The sequence below is a fragment of the Hyaena hyaena genome, unplaced genomic scaffold, assembly GCF_003009895.1.
Source record: "Hyaena hyaena isolate Hyena2069 unplaced genomic scaffold, ASM300989v1 scaffold_327, whole genome shotgun sequence".
In the NCBI taxonomy this organism is placed as follows: domain Eukaryota; kingdom Metazoa; phylum Chordata; class Mammalia; order Carnivora; family Hyaenidae; genus Hyaena; species Hyaena hyaena.
In genome coordinates this window covers 465,666-479,305 of record NW_024080962.1, presented here as the reverse complement: position 1 = coordinate 479,305, position 13,640 = coordinate 465,666, and the positions used below count along the sequence as shown (strand labels likewise).

At 42.9% G+C, this 13,640-nt stretch overlaps 1 protein-coding gene and 1 long non-coding RNA gene across 2 annotated transcripts in view; one reads left to right on the top strand and one right to left on the bottom strand.

The window, feature by feature from the left end:
- Positions 1-13,640, bottom strand: part of ASPH (aspartate beta-hydroxylase) — a 174,149-nt gene that overhangs the window by 38,249 nt on the left and 122,260 nt on the right. The window contains exons 19-21 of the mRNA XM_039249129.1: positions 8,818-8,916; positions 6,634-6,723; positions 548-685 (exon numbers count right to left, since the gene is read on the bottom strand). Coding sequence (XP_039105060.1) covers positions 548-685; positions 6,634-6,723; positions 8,818-8,916 — 327 coding nt within the window. The remainder of the gene's footprint in view (positions 1-547; positions 686-6,633; positions 6,724-8,817; positions 8,917-13,640) is intronic.
- LOC120243103 overlaps positions 12,064-13,640 on the top strand; it is a 23,974-nt gene continuing 22,397 nt past the window's right edge. The window contains exon 1 of the long non-coding RNA XR_005531219.1: positions 12,064-12,117. This is a non-coding gene — a long non-coding RNA (uncharacterized LOC120243103). The remainder of the gene's footprint in view (positions 12,118-13,640) is intronic.

Below are 13,640 nucleotides of genomic sequence, written 5' to 3'. Positions count from 1 at the left end.
TTAGTTTTAATTTCAAATTGTTATATTGGCAGACATAGCCCCCCATTTAGAGACTCTTTGGGGTGCTCCATAAGTTTTAAGAGTGTAAAGGGTTCCTAAAGTCAAAACGTTTGAGAACTGTTCTTTAAGAAATATTCTTTTCTTCACCGTCTAAACTGAACTTTTGGCTAATGGGAGAAGACATTCTTTTTCCAATCTTTTTTTTTTTTAAGTTTATTTTTATTTACTTTGAGAGACAGAGAGAGATAGAGAGCAAGCAGAAGAGGGGCAGAGAGAGAGGGAGACAGAATCCCAAGCAGGCTCCGTGCTGTCAGCATAGAGCCCAGTGAGGGGCTCGAACCTACAGACTGAGAGATCATGACCTGACCTGAAATCACGAGTTGGACGCTTAACCAACTGAGCCACCCAGGCGCCCCTCTTTTACCAGCAAACGTCACTGGATATAAAATCTGTCTCCTCCCTGACATCCCTCTCCGTGGCAAGCAGTCTCTGCTTCTGAGCAGGGAGGGAACCGACGACGGGGGAGTTGAGTGTGCGCAGCACCCACCTTCACCAGCTCAGTGTAGCCCGTCTCCCTCGGTGTCCACCACGGCTGGGCTTTCAGTCCACGCACGTTGTAGAGGGAACGCTGCCACACAGATGCGAAATGTCCCCTCTTGTGCCCAAGCTCGTACCACTTGTAGGCCTGAAAGGACAAAAAGCTGAACTACAAACGAAGCACGTTTATTACTTTAAAACCAAAGCGTCGCTTTGGTAACATTTAACTCGAGTCTGCTGGTCAGGTGCCCACATGTGTCACACTGGTGAGGATGCGTTACTGGACCGGGTTGCTGATAATGACCCGTGATTACACCCGCGTGTACGCATCTCAGCTTTGCTGTGAGGCGGTTCGCTCTTGCAATGCCGGGTCCACGTGCTCACGCTGGTCTTCCTGGGGAGGGTCCAGCACAGAGTCGAGGACGCATTTGTCAAGTTGATCAATCGCGTAAGAAACCATAGTGGGTTGTGTCTTTGGGCTTTCATTTCTCAAGTTCTAGTTTTAAGGTTCCTTTAAAAGGAAAGGGTTGCGATTTAATAATTTCTCCGAGGGGCGCCTGGGAGGCTCAGTGGGTTAAGCGTCCGACTTCGGCTCAGGTCATGATCTCATGGTTTGTGGGTTTGAGCCCCGCGTCGGGCTCTGTGCTGACGGCTGGGAGCCTGGAGCCTGTTTCAGATTCTGTGTCTCCCTCTCTCTCTGACCCTCCCCTGCTCACGCTGTCTCTCTCAGGAAAAAAAAAAAAAAAATTAAAAAATCTTTTAAAAAGTATTTTCTTCGAAGATATTTGCATTTACTGAATTAGACTGCTAAGAAGAAATGTCTTTTCACACGTCCTTTCTTTCCACGTCCCCATTACAGAAGCCGGCTCCACGGTAACGGAGTATAAATCCTCCATTAAATTAAATAGGCAGAAAGGAGATATCATTCTGAGCCGGCAATAAATATGGCGATAGCCCAGATGAGACTTTTTTTAAAGGGGAAGCTTTGTTCCTTTTTGGGTTTTCTGCTGCCATGAGGGGTAACATTTGTGGCTTTCGTCTAGTTGTAACATGATGCAACTCGCCTCCAAGAAGACTAGCCTTTTCGGGGACAGCTGGCTGCGGAGTGTGCTGCTCCATATGTCTCCTTCGAGTGACACCCTCTCCATATGCCCCCCGCCCCCCGCCCCCCCAGGACGGCTGCACCGGGCGCGCTCCCTTGTCTTCAGGGTTGGAAGGCCCTCCAGTGCTGTGCTCAACAGTACTGCCTTCACGACCGCAAGTCTGCGCTAGTGGTGACTTGTGAAGGGTGATTTCAAACACAGATTTTTGATCAGTTAAACAGATGCATTTAATATCAGGTGGATGAAGGAGATACTCAAAAAGAATATCTTCATAAAACTCCAGATATACCTAATTAAAAATTTTTTTTAAGTTTTATTTTTTAAATTTATTTTTGAGCAAGACAGAATGGGAGCGGTTGAAAAACGAGGGAGAGAGAGAGTCCCAAGCAGGCTCCACACTGTTAGGGTTGGACCCAACATGGGGCTTAACTGAGATCATGAGATGAAATCAGGAGTCGGACGGTTAACCGGCTGAGCCACCCGCGCGCTCCAACTCCAGATATACTTTCATGTGTAAAAAATAGTACCTTTAAAAAGTCTTAAAATTCTTAGGTCAGAATTTCCTTTGTTAGGAAAATCAAGTGTGATAACAGTACCACATCATACGTTCAGTAACACTTTTCTGGTTATTACTCACTTTCACGTGTGTAATCGCTAGGATCTTTTTAATAACTTCAAATATCTCCATTTTACAAATGCTGAAACTGGCATTTAAATTTTTTTTAATGTTTTATTTATTTCTAGGAGAGAGAGAGAGACAGCGTGAGCAGGGGAGGGTCAGAGAGAGAGGGAGTCACAGACTCTGAAACAGGCTCCAGGCTCTTAGCTGTCAGCACAGAGCCCGACGCGGGGCTCGAACCCACGAATCGCGAGATCATGACCTAAGCAAAAGTCGGACGCTTAACCGACTGAGCCACCCAGGCGCCCCTGAAACTGGCATTTAAAAAGGCAAAATATCTTGGGGCGCCTGGGTGGCTCTGTTGGTTAAGCATCTGCTGTTGATTTCGGCTCAGGTGGTGATCCGAGGGTTGTGGGATTGAGACTGGTGTTGGGCTCTGCCCGGAGGGTGGGGCCTGCTTAAGATTCTCTTTTCCATCTCTCTCTCTCTCTCTCTGCCCCTCCTACATTTGCATGCATGCTCTCTCTCTTTCTCTAATATACAAAAAGGAATTAAAAGAAATTTTTAAGGAATCACTAAGTATTCTGAACTATAACCCAAGGCTCTGGCAACTTAATCCACTCTCCTTCTATCTCTGTATCATTAAAAAAGAAAAAGAAAGCTATCAGAAGTAATATTCTTATTTATCTTTCTCCATAACACCTCAAGTTAAGAATGTATATACTAATCATTCTTAGATGTTTTCCTTGAAATACATGTTAAGTTGTAGCCATAAAGTAGTTTCTTTAAAAGCCAGAAACTTAAAATGGCTAATCATTGCCTGAGATTTTTTAAATAGCACTTTACTTTTGAAATTAATTTGACTATTTTAGCTATTTCTGTCCAATTTAAATTTAGGATCTTATTTCCTATACCTTTCAGTGTTAAAGTGAACAGCGATATGAATTACCACAGGTGATTTTTTTTTGAAATGCTTATTTTCTTGTTTTTATTTTTGTTTTTAAAATGCTTATTTTTGAATCGGCAGCAATTCATTTTATGGACCAGGCACACTGTCAGAAGGGAGAAAAAAATTCTTTTAGGAAAACCAAAATAGCAAAGCTCATAGCTCTAGTTCAGGAGTTAGAAGTCAGAGTGTAGTCCCGGACTTCATATTCACCAGGCTGGAGGCCCGGCCAAGTCACTTCGCTTACAGCGCTGGGTTTAAACTTTCTACAAGGTCTCTTCTCACACTCAAAGTTAGTCGTATGGGACCTCCCCCCCCCCTTTTTTTTTTAATCCCTCTGCTACTTAACTTTAAAGAAACAAAACCATGACAGTGATATGTCAGGGATTTTAAAAAATCATCTTCAATGAAAGTAAAATAATATTCAATTATTTAGAGGACCCAATGAATTCAGTCAGACTGCTTTCTTACAATACAAATTGCTAGAAAATTAAACGATCAAGTTAGACTCCTCTGAAAATTTTCTCTTTACTCTTTCCCTTTTTATACCTCTAATCAAGGATATGAAAATGAACAGAAAGATCACCTGTGGATACCTTCTTACATGTGTTTATAGCAATGTCTGTCTTTTATACTTCAAGTTCTTGCCAGGAATGGCTTATACACACACACACACACACACACACACACACACACACACACACACATTCCCGCTATACAGAAATAATATGTCAAAAGAGCCCCACTCTGAAAAGCCCAGGCCCCGTTTGGGGCATAGGCCCATCAGGTGTGACCCCCGCTGGAGCCTCCCCGCCCCCCCCCACCCCCCGAGCTCTGTGCACAGTGCGGCACATGAGACACACTTGGGGTGAGAAAGGCTGGCTGACTGGCTGAGCCGTCCGTGAAGGACTATGAACGCCATCACGTGGACATAGGACTATTTGCAGTTTTGCACTGTACGGTTTTGGAGCACACGATGTCCTAGAAGAGAGTAAGACTAAAGCAATAAACGAGGGCCAGGCTTGTCCAGCCATCGCCCAGGCTGACAACACAGACCGAGCAAGCGGGAAGGTGGGATGGGCCCCAGACACCGGGGAAGCGAACTTCCCGACACGCGGCCGTGACCGCACAGGAGAGAAGTTGGCAATATCATCAAATGAGAGATGGAACCCAGGAAGAAAAACGGTTTAGAAGCTCACCACGGAGCTGTCTCTGTGGCCTCGGGGGTAACACTCCACAGGCAGCAGACACAGGAGTCTGGCCTCTCTGAGCAGGAGACCAGCTAGCATGCGGACTTGCGAGTGAACGCTATAGGTGACCTGCTGAGGCCATCATGGCGTAGGGGCGCCTGGGCGGCTCAGTTGCTTAAGTGTCTGACTCTGGATTTTGGCTCAGGTCATGATCTCGCAGTTGGTGAGTTGGAAACAACCCTTTTAGAAAAATCTTCTTCAAAAACCATTTTATTGTCAAGTTCTACAGCACAGAGGCTGGGGGTTTGCTCCCCTTTGGTTGCCTGAGCCGAGCCCCATGCATCAGAACACGAAGGATGGATGCTTCCCAATCTGTAAACTCAGAGTGTGAAGCACAATGCTGAGAATGTGCTACCATGGGACTCCGATAGGCTTATTTTTGTTCTCCTGTAAGGATGAATCCTTGTGAATTTTTTAAATTCAAAAACTGTGGTGTTCTATGCATATTGATGATAATTAAGCTGATAGAATAGTCCCATAGGTTCAAATCCCAAGCCCTTGACAAATATTTAGCAGTGAATTTTTTGCCCTTGAAGTAAGGGCTGTTTTCATCTAAGATGTGAGGAAAAAAATCACAGACTTCTTTTATCTGTCTTTGCCCTGGACCCTAAGAAGTTCAAAGATAAATTAATTAGTGACAATTACATTTACAGCAATCAGACGGGAACATTTATCCCGTGTTAGATGCCATAGCAAAATCTTTTTTATCCTTCTCATTCAAAGGACGTACCGGGGATTTATATCTAAAACAAAGAAGGAACACAAAAATGAGAACTCATCAGCGAGTTATTTTCCTTTCTTCACTTCTACTGTCTCATTTTATTCCAGTCGACTGGTAGGTTAGAGGGGGAAGGGACAGATACATAGAAATGTATAAAGAAAACTGACAATCATCCAAGTCTCTCTTACCGCAAATCGGTTCATTTCTCTAGTTGGCAATTACCTCATCACAAAAGCCCCGGCTCTTAAGAGTCCTCCCTCAAGTGTCAAGTTGGCTCCATGTTCTTATTAATTTTAGAAACCTGAGGCTCTGTTATCTTTTATTTTTATCCTTGAGGTCGACTGCATTTTACTACATATATGGAATGCAATGGTTACAAAGATTCACCCTTTTACCCCTAACTGTAAGGAGAGCCCAACCTAGAGCCTTGTGATGATGTAAGACAGAAAAGGTGGGCTTCCCTCTCCACCAACAACCTGTAAACCATGATGACTGTTGACAGTCTGGTAACTTCAGTGTATGACGTCATGATTCATAATCTCAAGTTACGTTTAAAGAAGCTGACACTGTAGTCAGAAAAAAGCAATAATCACAAAGAAACCATGTAACATGTTTTAGCCACAACATTTTCTGCATCAGGACCTGCCATTACTCTAGCTATAGGTGTTCATCTTAAACGTGTCATTAAATACCGGAAGGTAATTTACAAAATTAACCACTGGGTTCAGTGTGCTTAGGAATCAGTTGAATAAAGACTTCATTCAAACAATAACTACTTTTTAAATCCTCAAAATAAAATAAAAACAAATCTAGACATATTATTAAAATATTTTTAAAATACTTAAGCAATTTCAGAGACATTTCTTCATTTCGATAATTTTAAAAATTTTTCAGGGCAATGCTTATACTTTATGCGCACACACACACGTGCACACACACTCACACACATACATTCACACATACCAATTGAGAGGCTGTTCTTATGATTACTCAGCTAGTTTTTTGGCAGAAACTACAAAAGTCAAAAATCCCCAAAATTCTTTTTAGGCTCGTAGGAGTTGTTGGGATGGTTTTTTTTTTTTTTTTAGTTTAGATAGCTAAATAGTTTCGGGGTGCCTTGGTGGCTCAGTCAGTTAAGCGTCTGCCTCTTGACTTTGGCTCAGGTCATGATCTTGCAGTTTGTGAGTTCGAGCCCCGCATCGAGCTCTGCACTGACAGCGTGGAGCCTGCTTGAGATGGTCTCCTTTCTCTCTGCCCCTCCTCCACTCATTGCTCAGGCGCGCGCTCTCTCTCTCAAAAATAAATAAACCTTAACAAATAGCTAAATAGTTTCAATCACCACCTTTAAAAGTCTATGCTCAAAATATTTTTTCAATTGTTAATTTCTCCTAGAATTACCCTCCCCCGCCCCAAGTCTACCCTCTGTTAAGAGAACAAATAATTCACACACTCATTACCTCTTTGTTCCCGACCCTCTGCATTGCATCCCCCAGGTGGAAGTAAAATCTGCCATCGTCAGTGCCAGGATCCCCAGATTCTATTCCTTCCTAAAAAAGGACAGCGTTCGTATTTAATGAAAAAAATTAAATACCAGCTTTAGTTTACTGATTTCCTTAATCTTTACATACCATATAAAAACCTAAGGACCAGAAAAATTCATCTCAATATTAAAGTTTGGCAATCAGGTTACTGGTCAACATTATAGTGCAGACCCAAAAAGAGGTAATAGAGCTAAATTTAACAATACATTTACTATAAGTTAATAGTCTCCTAGCCCATAAAATTAGTATATGAATCCTCTCTGTGGAACCAATCATATTTCAGTATCCCAAAGAATTTCTTGACTGGGGATCGATCCCATTTATTTTACTCTCCAAATGTGACCTCATGTCATCTGGAGGCTTCTTATTTCCAACCCTAAATGTGTAGTTGCTCATAAAATCTTTGAAGTGACAGAGGCCTAAATGCAAAGTCTTTCTACTTAAAACGAATGTGTCCTCACCTGTTAATGAACTCTTTAACAAAACTTACAATAGGAGTAAAGCCAGCTGGACTCCTCGAAAATGTAGTTGTTACTAAACAAATCCTATCCTAAAACATTTAGCTGATTTCTGCCCTGTCTCCTGCATAAGGGCTGAACTGAGGTATGTATAAACAACAAAAACAACAAAAATATTAAAGCAAGAGAATGCATTAAGAAAAGCAAAAGAAGGACAAAAGTAAAAAAAAATATATTTAAATGTCAAGAAAGTTTTTCTAAAAATCTGCATTTCCAAGTCCCTTCATGAGAAACCCATTATCTTCACTTGGAAGAAACTGTATTTGCATAACGTTTCAAGGTAGCAGCAAGGAACAGAAGCATCACTCAGGAGAGGCGGAGAGCTGTGATCAGGGCTCCTGACTGACAGGTTAACGAACAGACCCCACGCTCGGGGTCCCCATCTCTGAAGCAGGGAGGGCACTACCAGTCCCTTATTATGTCAAAGGAAATGTAAGGGGAACACTTTCAATCAGAGAAACCCACACGCCCAGAGGGTCCTGGCAGAGAACATAAAGGTTTGCGGAGGCCTGGGGAGAGCCAAGACAGGCTGGGGGGTGCAGGCCACCTCAAGGGGACAGCTTTACTCCTTTCCAATGCTGGGATGTGGGCCAGATGTGATCTTTCAAGAGAAATCAGAAATCTGCATGATTATATAAAACGCTCAAATTCTTAACTAAAGCAAGCAATTAAAATTATTTTTGATAGGACTGTGCTGGCCAAATAAAATATGCAAGCTTTTTGCAATCAGTGGATTGCCATTTGAGGGCTCTGATTTAAGTCACGTGAAAGAAAGGGATCATGGAAGTGTGAGATGTACTGCTACCTAAAAAAAAAAAGAAAAAAAAAAAAAAGAAGTTCACAGGTATTTCATCAGCTACCTGTCTACTATGGTAGCTGCTAGCTGCATGCTACTATCTAAATCAAAATGAAAGTTAAAAATTCAGTTCCTCGGTCATATCAGCCACATTTCAGGTGCCTAAGAGCCACATGCGGCTAATGGCTACCACACTGGAAAATACAACCAGAGAACATTTCTACTGGGACAGAAAGTTCTACTGAATAGCCCTTAGCTAGACCAAATGTGATTCTGGGGCACCTCAGGGATTCAATTAGATAGACAAGAAAAAAAAAAAATGACAGCATATTTTAATCTGAATATTTGAGCTATCAGTTTTTTTAGGTTTTGACCTATTCAGATGACATTAGTTACCAGACCTTATGTAGGATGCCAGGAGCCCTGCTCAGCCTAGACTGAATGTGTAGTTAAATTGTAAAAGGAACATTTAATGCATTGCCCATATTTCAAAGTATTATATTACTAATTTTGGTCTACCTTTCCCATTTAAAGAAAAACTAATAACTACAGTTTGAGGAATTTCTTCATAACGTCTTTTCCAAATAATCTCTGCTCGTATGGCTGGCATTTCTATGTCCCACACTCCCAATCACTGCCCATGAATGTCATGGTCAGAGGGTCTACAGTCTGAAGATGAAAAGACTCAGCGGTGCATGCCAATCAGCCCACAATGCATAATCAAGGGACTCCAAATGACTCAAAGGAATCAGAAGCTGAAAAGAGAGGAAAGGCAGGGACAGTTACCTTTAGGTAGGGAATGCTCTCAGCAATTTTGTTCTGTGCCTTCAGGATAAAGCCATAATGCACTTTAGCAAAGCCGTCATTGGGCGTCACATTCAGAACCTAAACTCAAAGAAAATGGAAAGCTGTTGTCACTGACTACACATTCTACAAATGACTGTCAAAACACATTTTAATTAGCTTTACTGTGCTTGGGTCGACATTATGATGTTACAGCTTTAAACACTACAGCGTTTTGTCTCATTGCAATATTAGGCTTAAATGCCTTCATTTCTTGTCAACTCAAAATGTTTGCACATCTGTCCATCAATTCTTCAAGAATGAAGAAATCTGGGTGCCTGGGTGGCTCAGTTGGTTGAGAGTCCAACTTTGGCTCTGGTCATGATCTCACAGTTCATGTGTTCGAGCCCTACAATCAGGCTCTGTGCTGACAGCTCAGAACCTGGAGACTCCTTCAGATTCGGTGTCTCCCTCTCTCTCTGCCCCTCCCCCACCCATGCTCTGTCTCTCTCAAAAATAAATAAACATTAAAAAATTTTAAAAAAAGAATGAAGAAATCAAGGAAAAGGCAATGACCATTAAAGCATCAATTGGACAGTGCAAATCAGCAAAGTATTGATATGACCTCAATATTTTTTTTAGGAATCAGGGAAAAACTGTTTTAAATTTGCTGTATTTAAAGTCAACTCTAAGTGGTTATTATACCTTTTTACGTACGTGCTTTATACATTGCTTTAAATTTTTTTTAACATTTATTTATTTTTGAGACAGAGAGAGACAGAGCATGAGCTGGGGAGGGGCAGAGAGACAGGTAGGCACAGAATCTGAAACAGGCTCCAGTCTCTGAGCTGTGAGCACAGAGCCCAACGTGGGGCTCGAACCCTCAGACCGCGAGATCATGACCTGAGCCAAAGTTGGACGCCTAACCTACTGAGCCACTCAGGCGCCCCCACATTGCTTTAAATAGGAGACAATTCAGACTTTCACAATCTAAATTTCACAATCCATCTACTTAAGATAAATTTCTTCAATGCCCAGACCATTTTGAAGACTGAGGATAAAGTGATGAGCAAATCCAATATTCTGTGAAAAAACCCAAGTAAATATTTAATATAAGTCGAATCACTGTTTATTATCATATGCACTTATTATGATTAAAGATAAATTATGCAAAATGCCTCCAAGTTAAATATTAGCAGGGAGGATCAAAACACAATTCCACTTAAAAAAATTTTTTTTATGGTTTATTTACTTTTGAGACAGAGACAGAGCATGAGTGGAGGAGGGGCAGAGAGAGAGAGGGAGACACAGAATCTGAAGCAGGCTCCAGGCTCCGAGCTGCCAGCACAGAACCTGATGCGGGGCTCAAACCCACGAACTGTGAGATCATGACCTGAGCCCAAGTCGGACGCTTAACCAACTGAGCCGCCCAGGCGCCCCCCAACATTCCACTTTGAAGCTGCACAGGCAGACTAATTCATGGAACAAAAGTGAAAGCCGAAGGTTTGAGCTGAGTGAGTGTAGGACGAATACCCTATCATCCTTCAGCCTGAGTGGGGGAGGGCAGCAGCAGCCCCGCCTGGGCCCCTTACCCAGGACCAAGTGCTCTGGGGGAGGGGACCCCCTGCCCTTGAAGAGTCCACAGGGCACACTGCTGATACTTTAGAAGTGTTCCGTTCCTGCCTGGTCCTGCGCATCCTCCATTCCCAAATCCAGACAGCACCACCTTCCCCGTACGTTCAGAGCCATGCCCCCGCCACTGTGTTCTCACACAAGCCTCTTAACTGCTGACCCTCTGCACCCCCAGCCTGCCCTCCTGTAGCCCGCTCTCCACAGGGGCCCTGAAGGAGCTCACCAAATCCTACGTGAGGCCTCATTCCTCATCTGTTCAGAACCCCGATGGGCCCATTTCACTCAGAGTAAAGACTAAGTTCTAGGGACAGTCTCCTGGGCCTCCCTCAAGCTGGGCCGCCCTACGTCTCTGGCATCCTCTCCTAAGCCCCTCCCACCAGCCAACCTAAGGCAACCTGGACTCCTGGCTGCTGCACAGCAAGCCAAAGGCACCCCTGCCTCAGGACCTTTGCATGTTCAGTACTCCTTTGCCTCAAACATTCTTCTTCCAGACACCCAAACGGCTCACCCCTTCACCTTGATGAAGTCTGTGCTCAGAGATCACCACTTGGTGAGGCCAACCCCCAAGGACCCCATATAAAACAGATCCAACCTCCCATTCACCAGTTACTCTTTTGACTTTTATTATGCCGGTTCTTTTCTTCACAGTGCTCATCACCATTTGGCTTATTATTCTTTTATTTTTCCCACGAAGACATCAGCTGTACAGGGATTTTGTTGACTGCACTCACTGCTGATCCCCAGGGCTTAGAACGGTGCCCAGCACATGGCAGGCCATCAAGAAAGCTGTGCTAACTGAATGGCTGAGTGTATGCTGGGCTTTCCTCCTAACCACATTTCTGAAAGCACAGACTCTGTTTCTTCTCCACCTTCCAAGCACCTGTTACTGAGCAAGAGCACAATAAATATTGCTGGAATTGAACTGAATTGAGGTCAATCATGTTTCTGCCAGCATAACTATGAGGGGACTATTATAATGACTGCAACTACACAGATGACATTTCTGTCTACTGCAGACACACAATCATCCTCTCCATTAACAAATGTATTCACTTGCCAGCTCTTTTAGAATACACAGAGTGCTTTTAGGCTCTGGACATATAAACATAAATGAGATACACTCTTTTCCCAAAGGAAGTCTCAGTCAAGGGAGGAAGGCAGATTCACAAGCAGATGGTGGAAATCAACATGGTGACAGACACGAGGCATGGAGAGGGGTAAAGAGGAGGAGCACTCAGTTCACTCTAGGATTGGTGTGGCAAAAGCAAGGTCTGTAAGGTGTTTAGGAGCTCACCAGGGAAAGGGAAGATGGCGGATGGTGGGGGAGGAGGCATTCAAGGCATAGGAGAAAGTAAGTGAAAGCGAATAATGGACCAGTAATGGCAAAAGGGAATGAGACTGAAAAGGTTAAATAAAATAGAATTTTTCAGTGACTAGACTTTTTTTGCAGTTAAATGAAGTTTAAGAGTATTTAGAATACTTCATTTCATCCTAAAACTTATTTGGGGGCATGTGCCTTTCATAATGTACATTATGACATAACGTGTATCTTGCATTATTACATAAACACCTACATAAATACTTAAACACATGTGTCGCACCTATTTGCTTGAGCCTGTTTCGCTGGAAGGCTACGCAAGCACGCGAGTTGGAAGAGCACTGACAGAGGCAGTGAGAACCTATGAGGAGTTGAAGCCAAGCGGGGGATGGCCTAATTCGTACTTTGTGTTGAGGAAGACTGGAGGGCAGCAAGCCTGGACAGGATAAATTTACCTTAGTGTAGGCAAGAGAGGATGGTGCTTGGGTTAAAAAGAGAGGGGATTTGAAAGATATGCAGAAAGTAAAATTAACGGAAATTGATGATTTTATATCAGGTTGGAAGTCCATGAGGGCACACCATATGTTTGCTTCCTCAACTAGCATTTCTCAAGATGGGGTGTGTGAATGTCAATCAACTCGCGTGGACTAAGTGAATGGAGGGAAAAATCGGGAAAATGCTTGACTCTAGAACACGGGTGGGCCGGGTGTGACTGTAGGGGGCAGTCTCGGTGCTGCTGATGCCAAGGGGAACCAGGACCACCTCCAATCTACAGCTGTCAGCAATCTACATCAAACCATCTTCAAGCAAAGTCTTGTTGAAAACGAAAAGCAGCAAATTAAAAAAGAAAAAGAAAATTCCAGAAAGGAAACCAACAATGATTTGATTTTTATAAATTTACTCAAAGATAAAAATCGGGGCGCCTGAGTGGCTCAGTCGGTTGAGCGTCTGACTTCAGCTCAGGTCATGATCTCACAGTTTGTGGGTTTGAGCCCCACATCAGGCTCTGTGCTGACAGATAACAGAATATACTCAAGGAAGGTTCTGAAACGAAATCCTTAGTGGGTAGGAGAATCTAGTATGCTTTCAGATCCTGCCCTAACCTCAAATGTACTTGGTATCCAGTCAGTACTTGATCATGAGTTTTGAAAGGAAAGGAGGAAGGAAAGCAGGAAGGCAGGAAGGAAGGAAGGAAAGAAGGAAATGAGGAGAGAAGGAAATCTACAGTTCTATCTCTGAGGCTTCTATAAGAGGCAGGGTAATGGATATATCTGGATATTCTGATATAGGTGGAAAATACTTACATTCATAAGGTCGTGAGTCATGAGATACATGATCTATCTCTTAAACAAAACTAAGTGTTAGGTTTTGGTCATTAGCAATAGCAACTATGAGCCCCAAATGGACTTCTTTTATGGCCTGGACCAGGTATTTTAGTGAATGGCACACATTTTCAACACTATGAGATCAATTTACTTTATGCAGATATGAGACAGGTTATAAAAAGCAGCAGTCTTATTTTGTCCTCTCAGAAAAAATAAAAATTATGAGAAGGATGAAAATTCTTCTGAAATTCAATGATTTTCAATTAAGTCTCAACACCAAGAAAAGGGTGAAAGTAGGGGTAAAGGGACCCGGTTCCTAGCCCTCATATGAAATCACCCTACTCTGACAGCATTCTTTTTTTTTGCTTTATTTTTTTTTATTTACTTTTTTTTTTTTTTTTACAAATAGTTTATTGTCAAGTTGGTTTCCATATAACACCTAGTGCTCATCCCCAAAAGTGACCCTCTCCGTGCCCATACTCCCCTTCCCCAACCACATCCATCAGTCCTCAGTTTTTGTCAGCATTCAAGAGTCTCTCATGGTTTGCCTC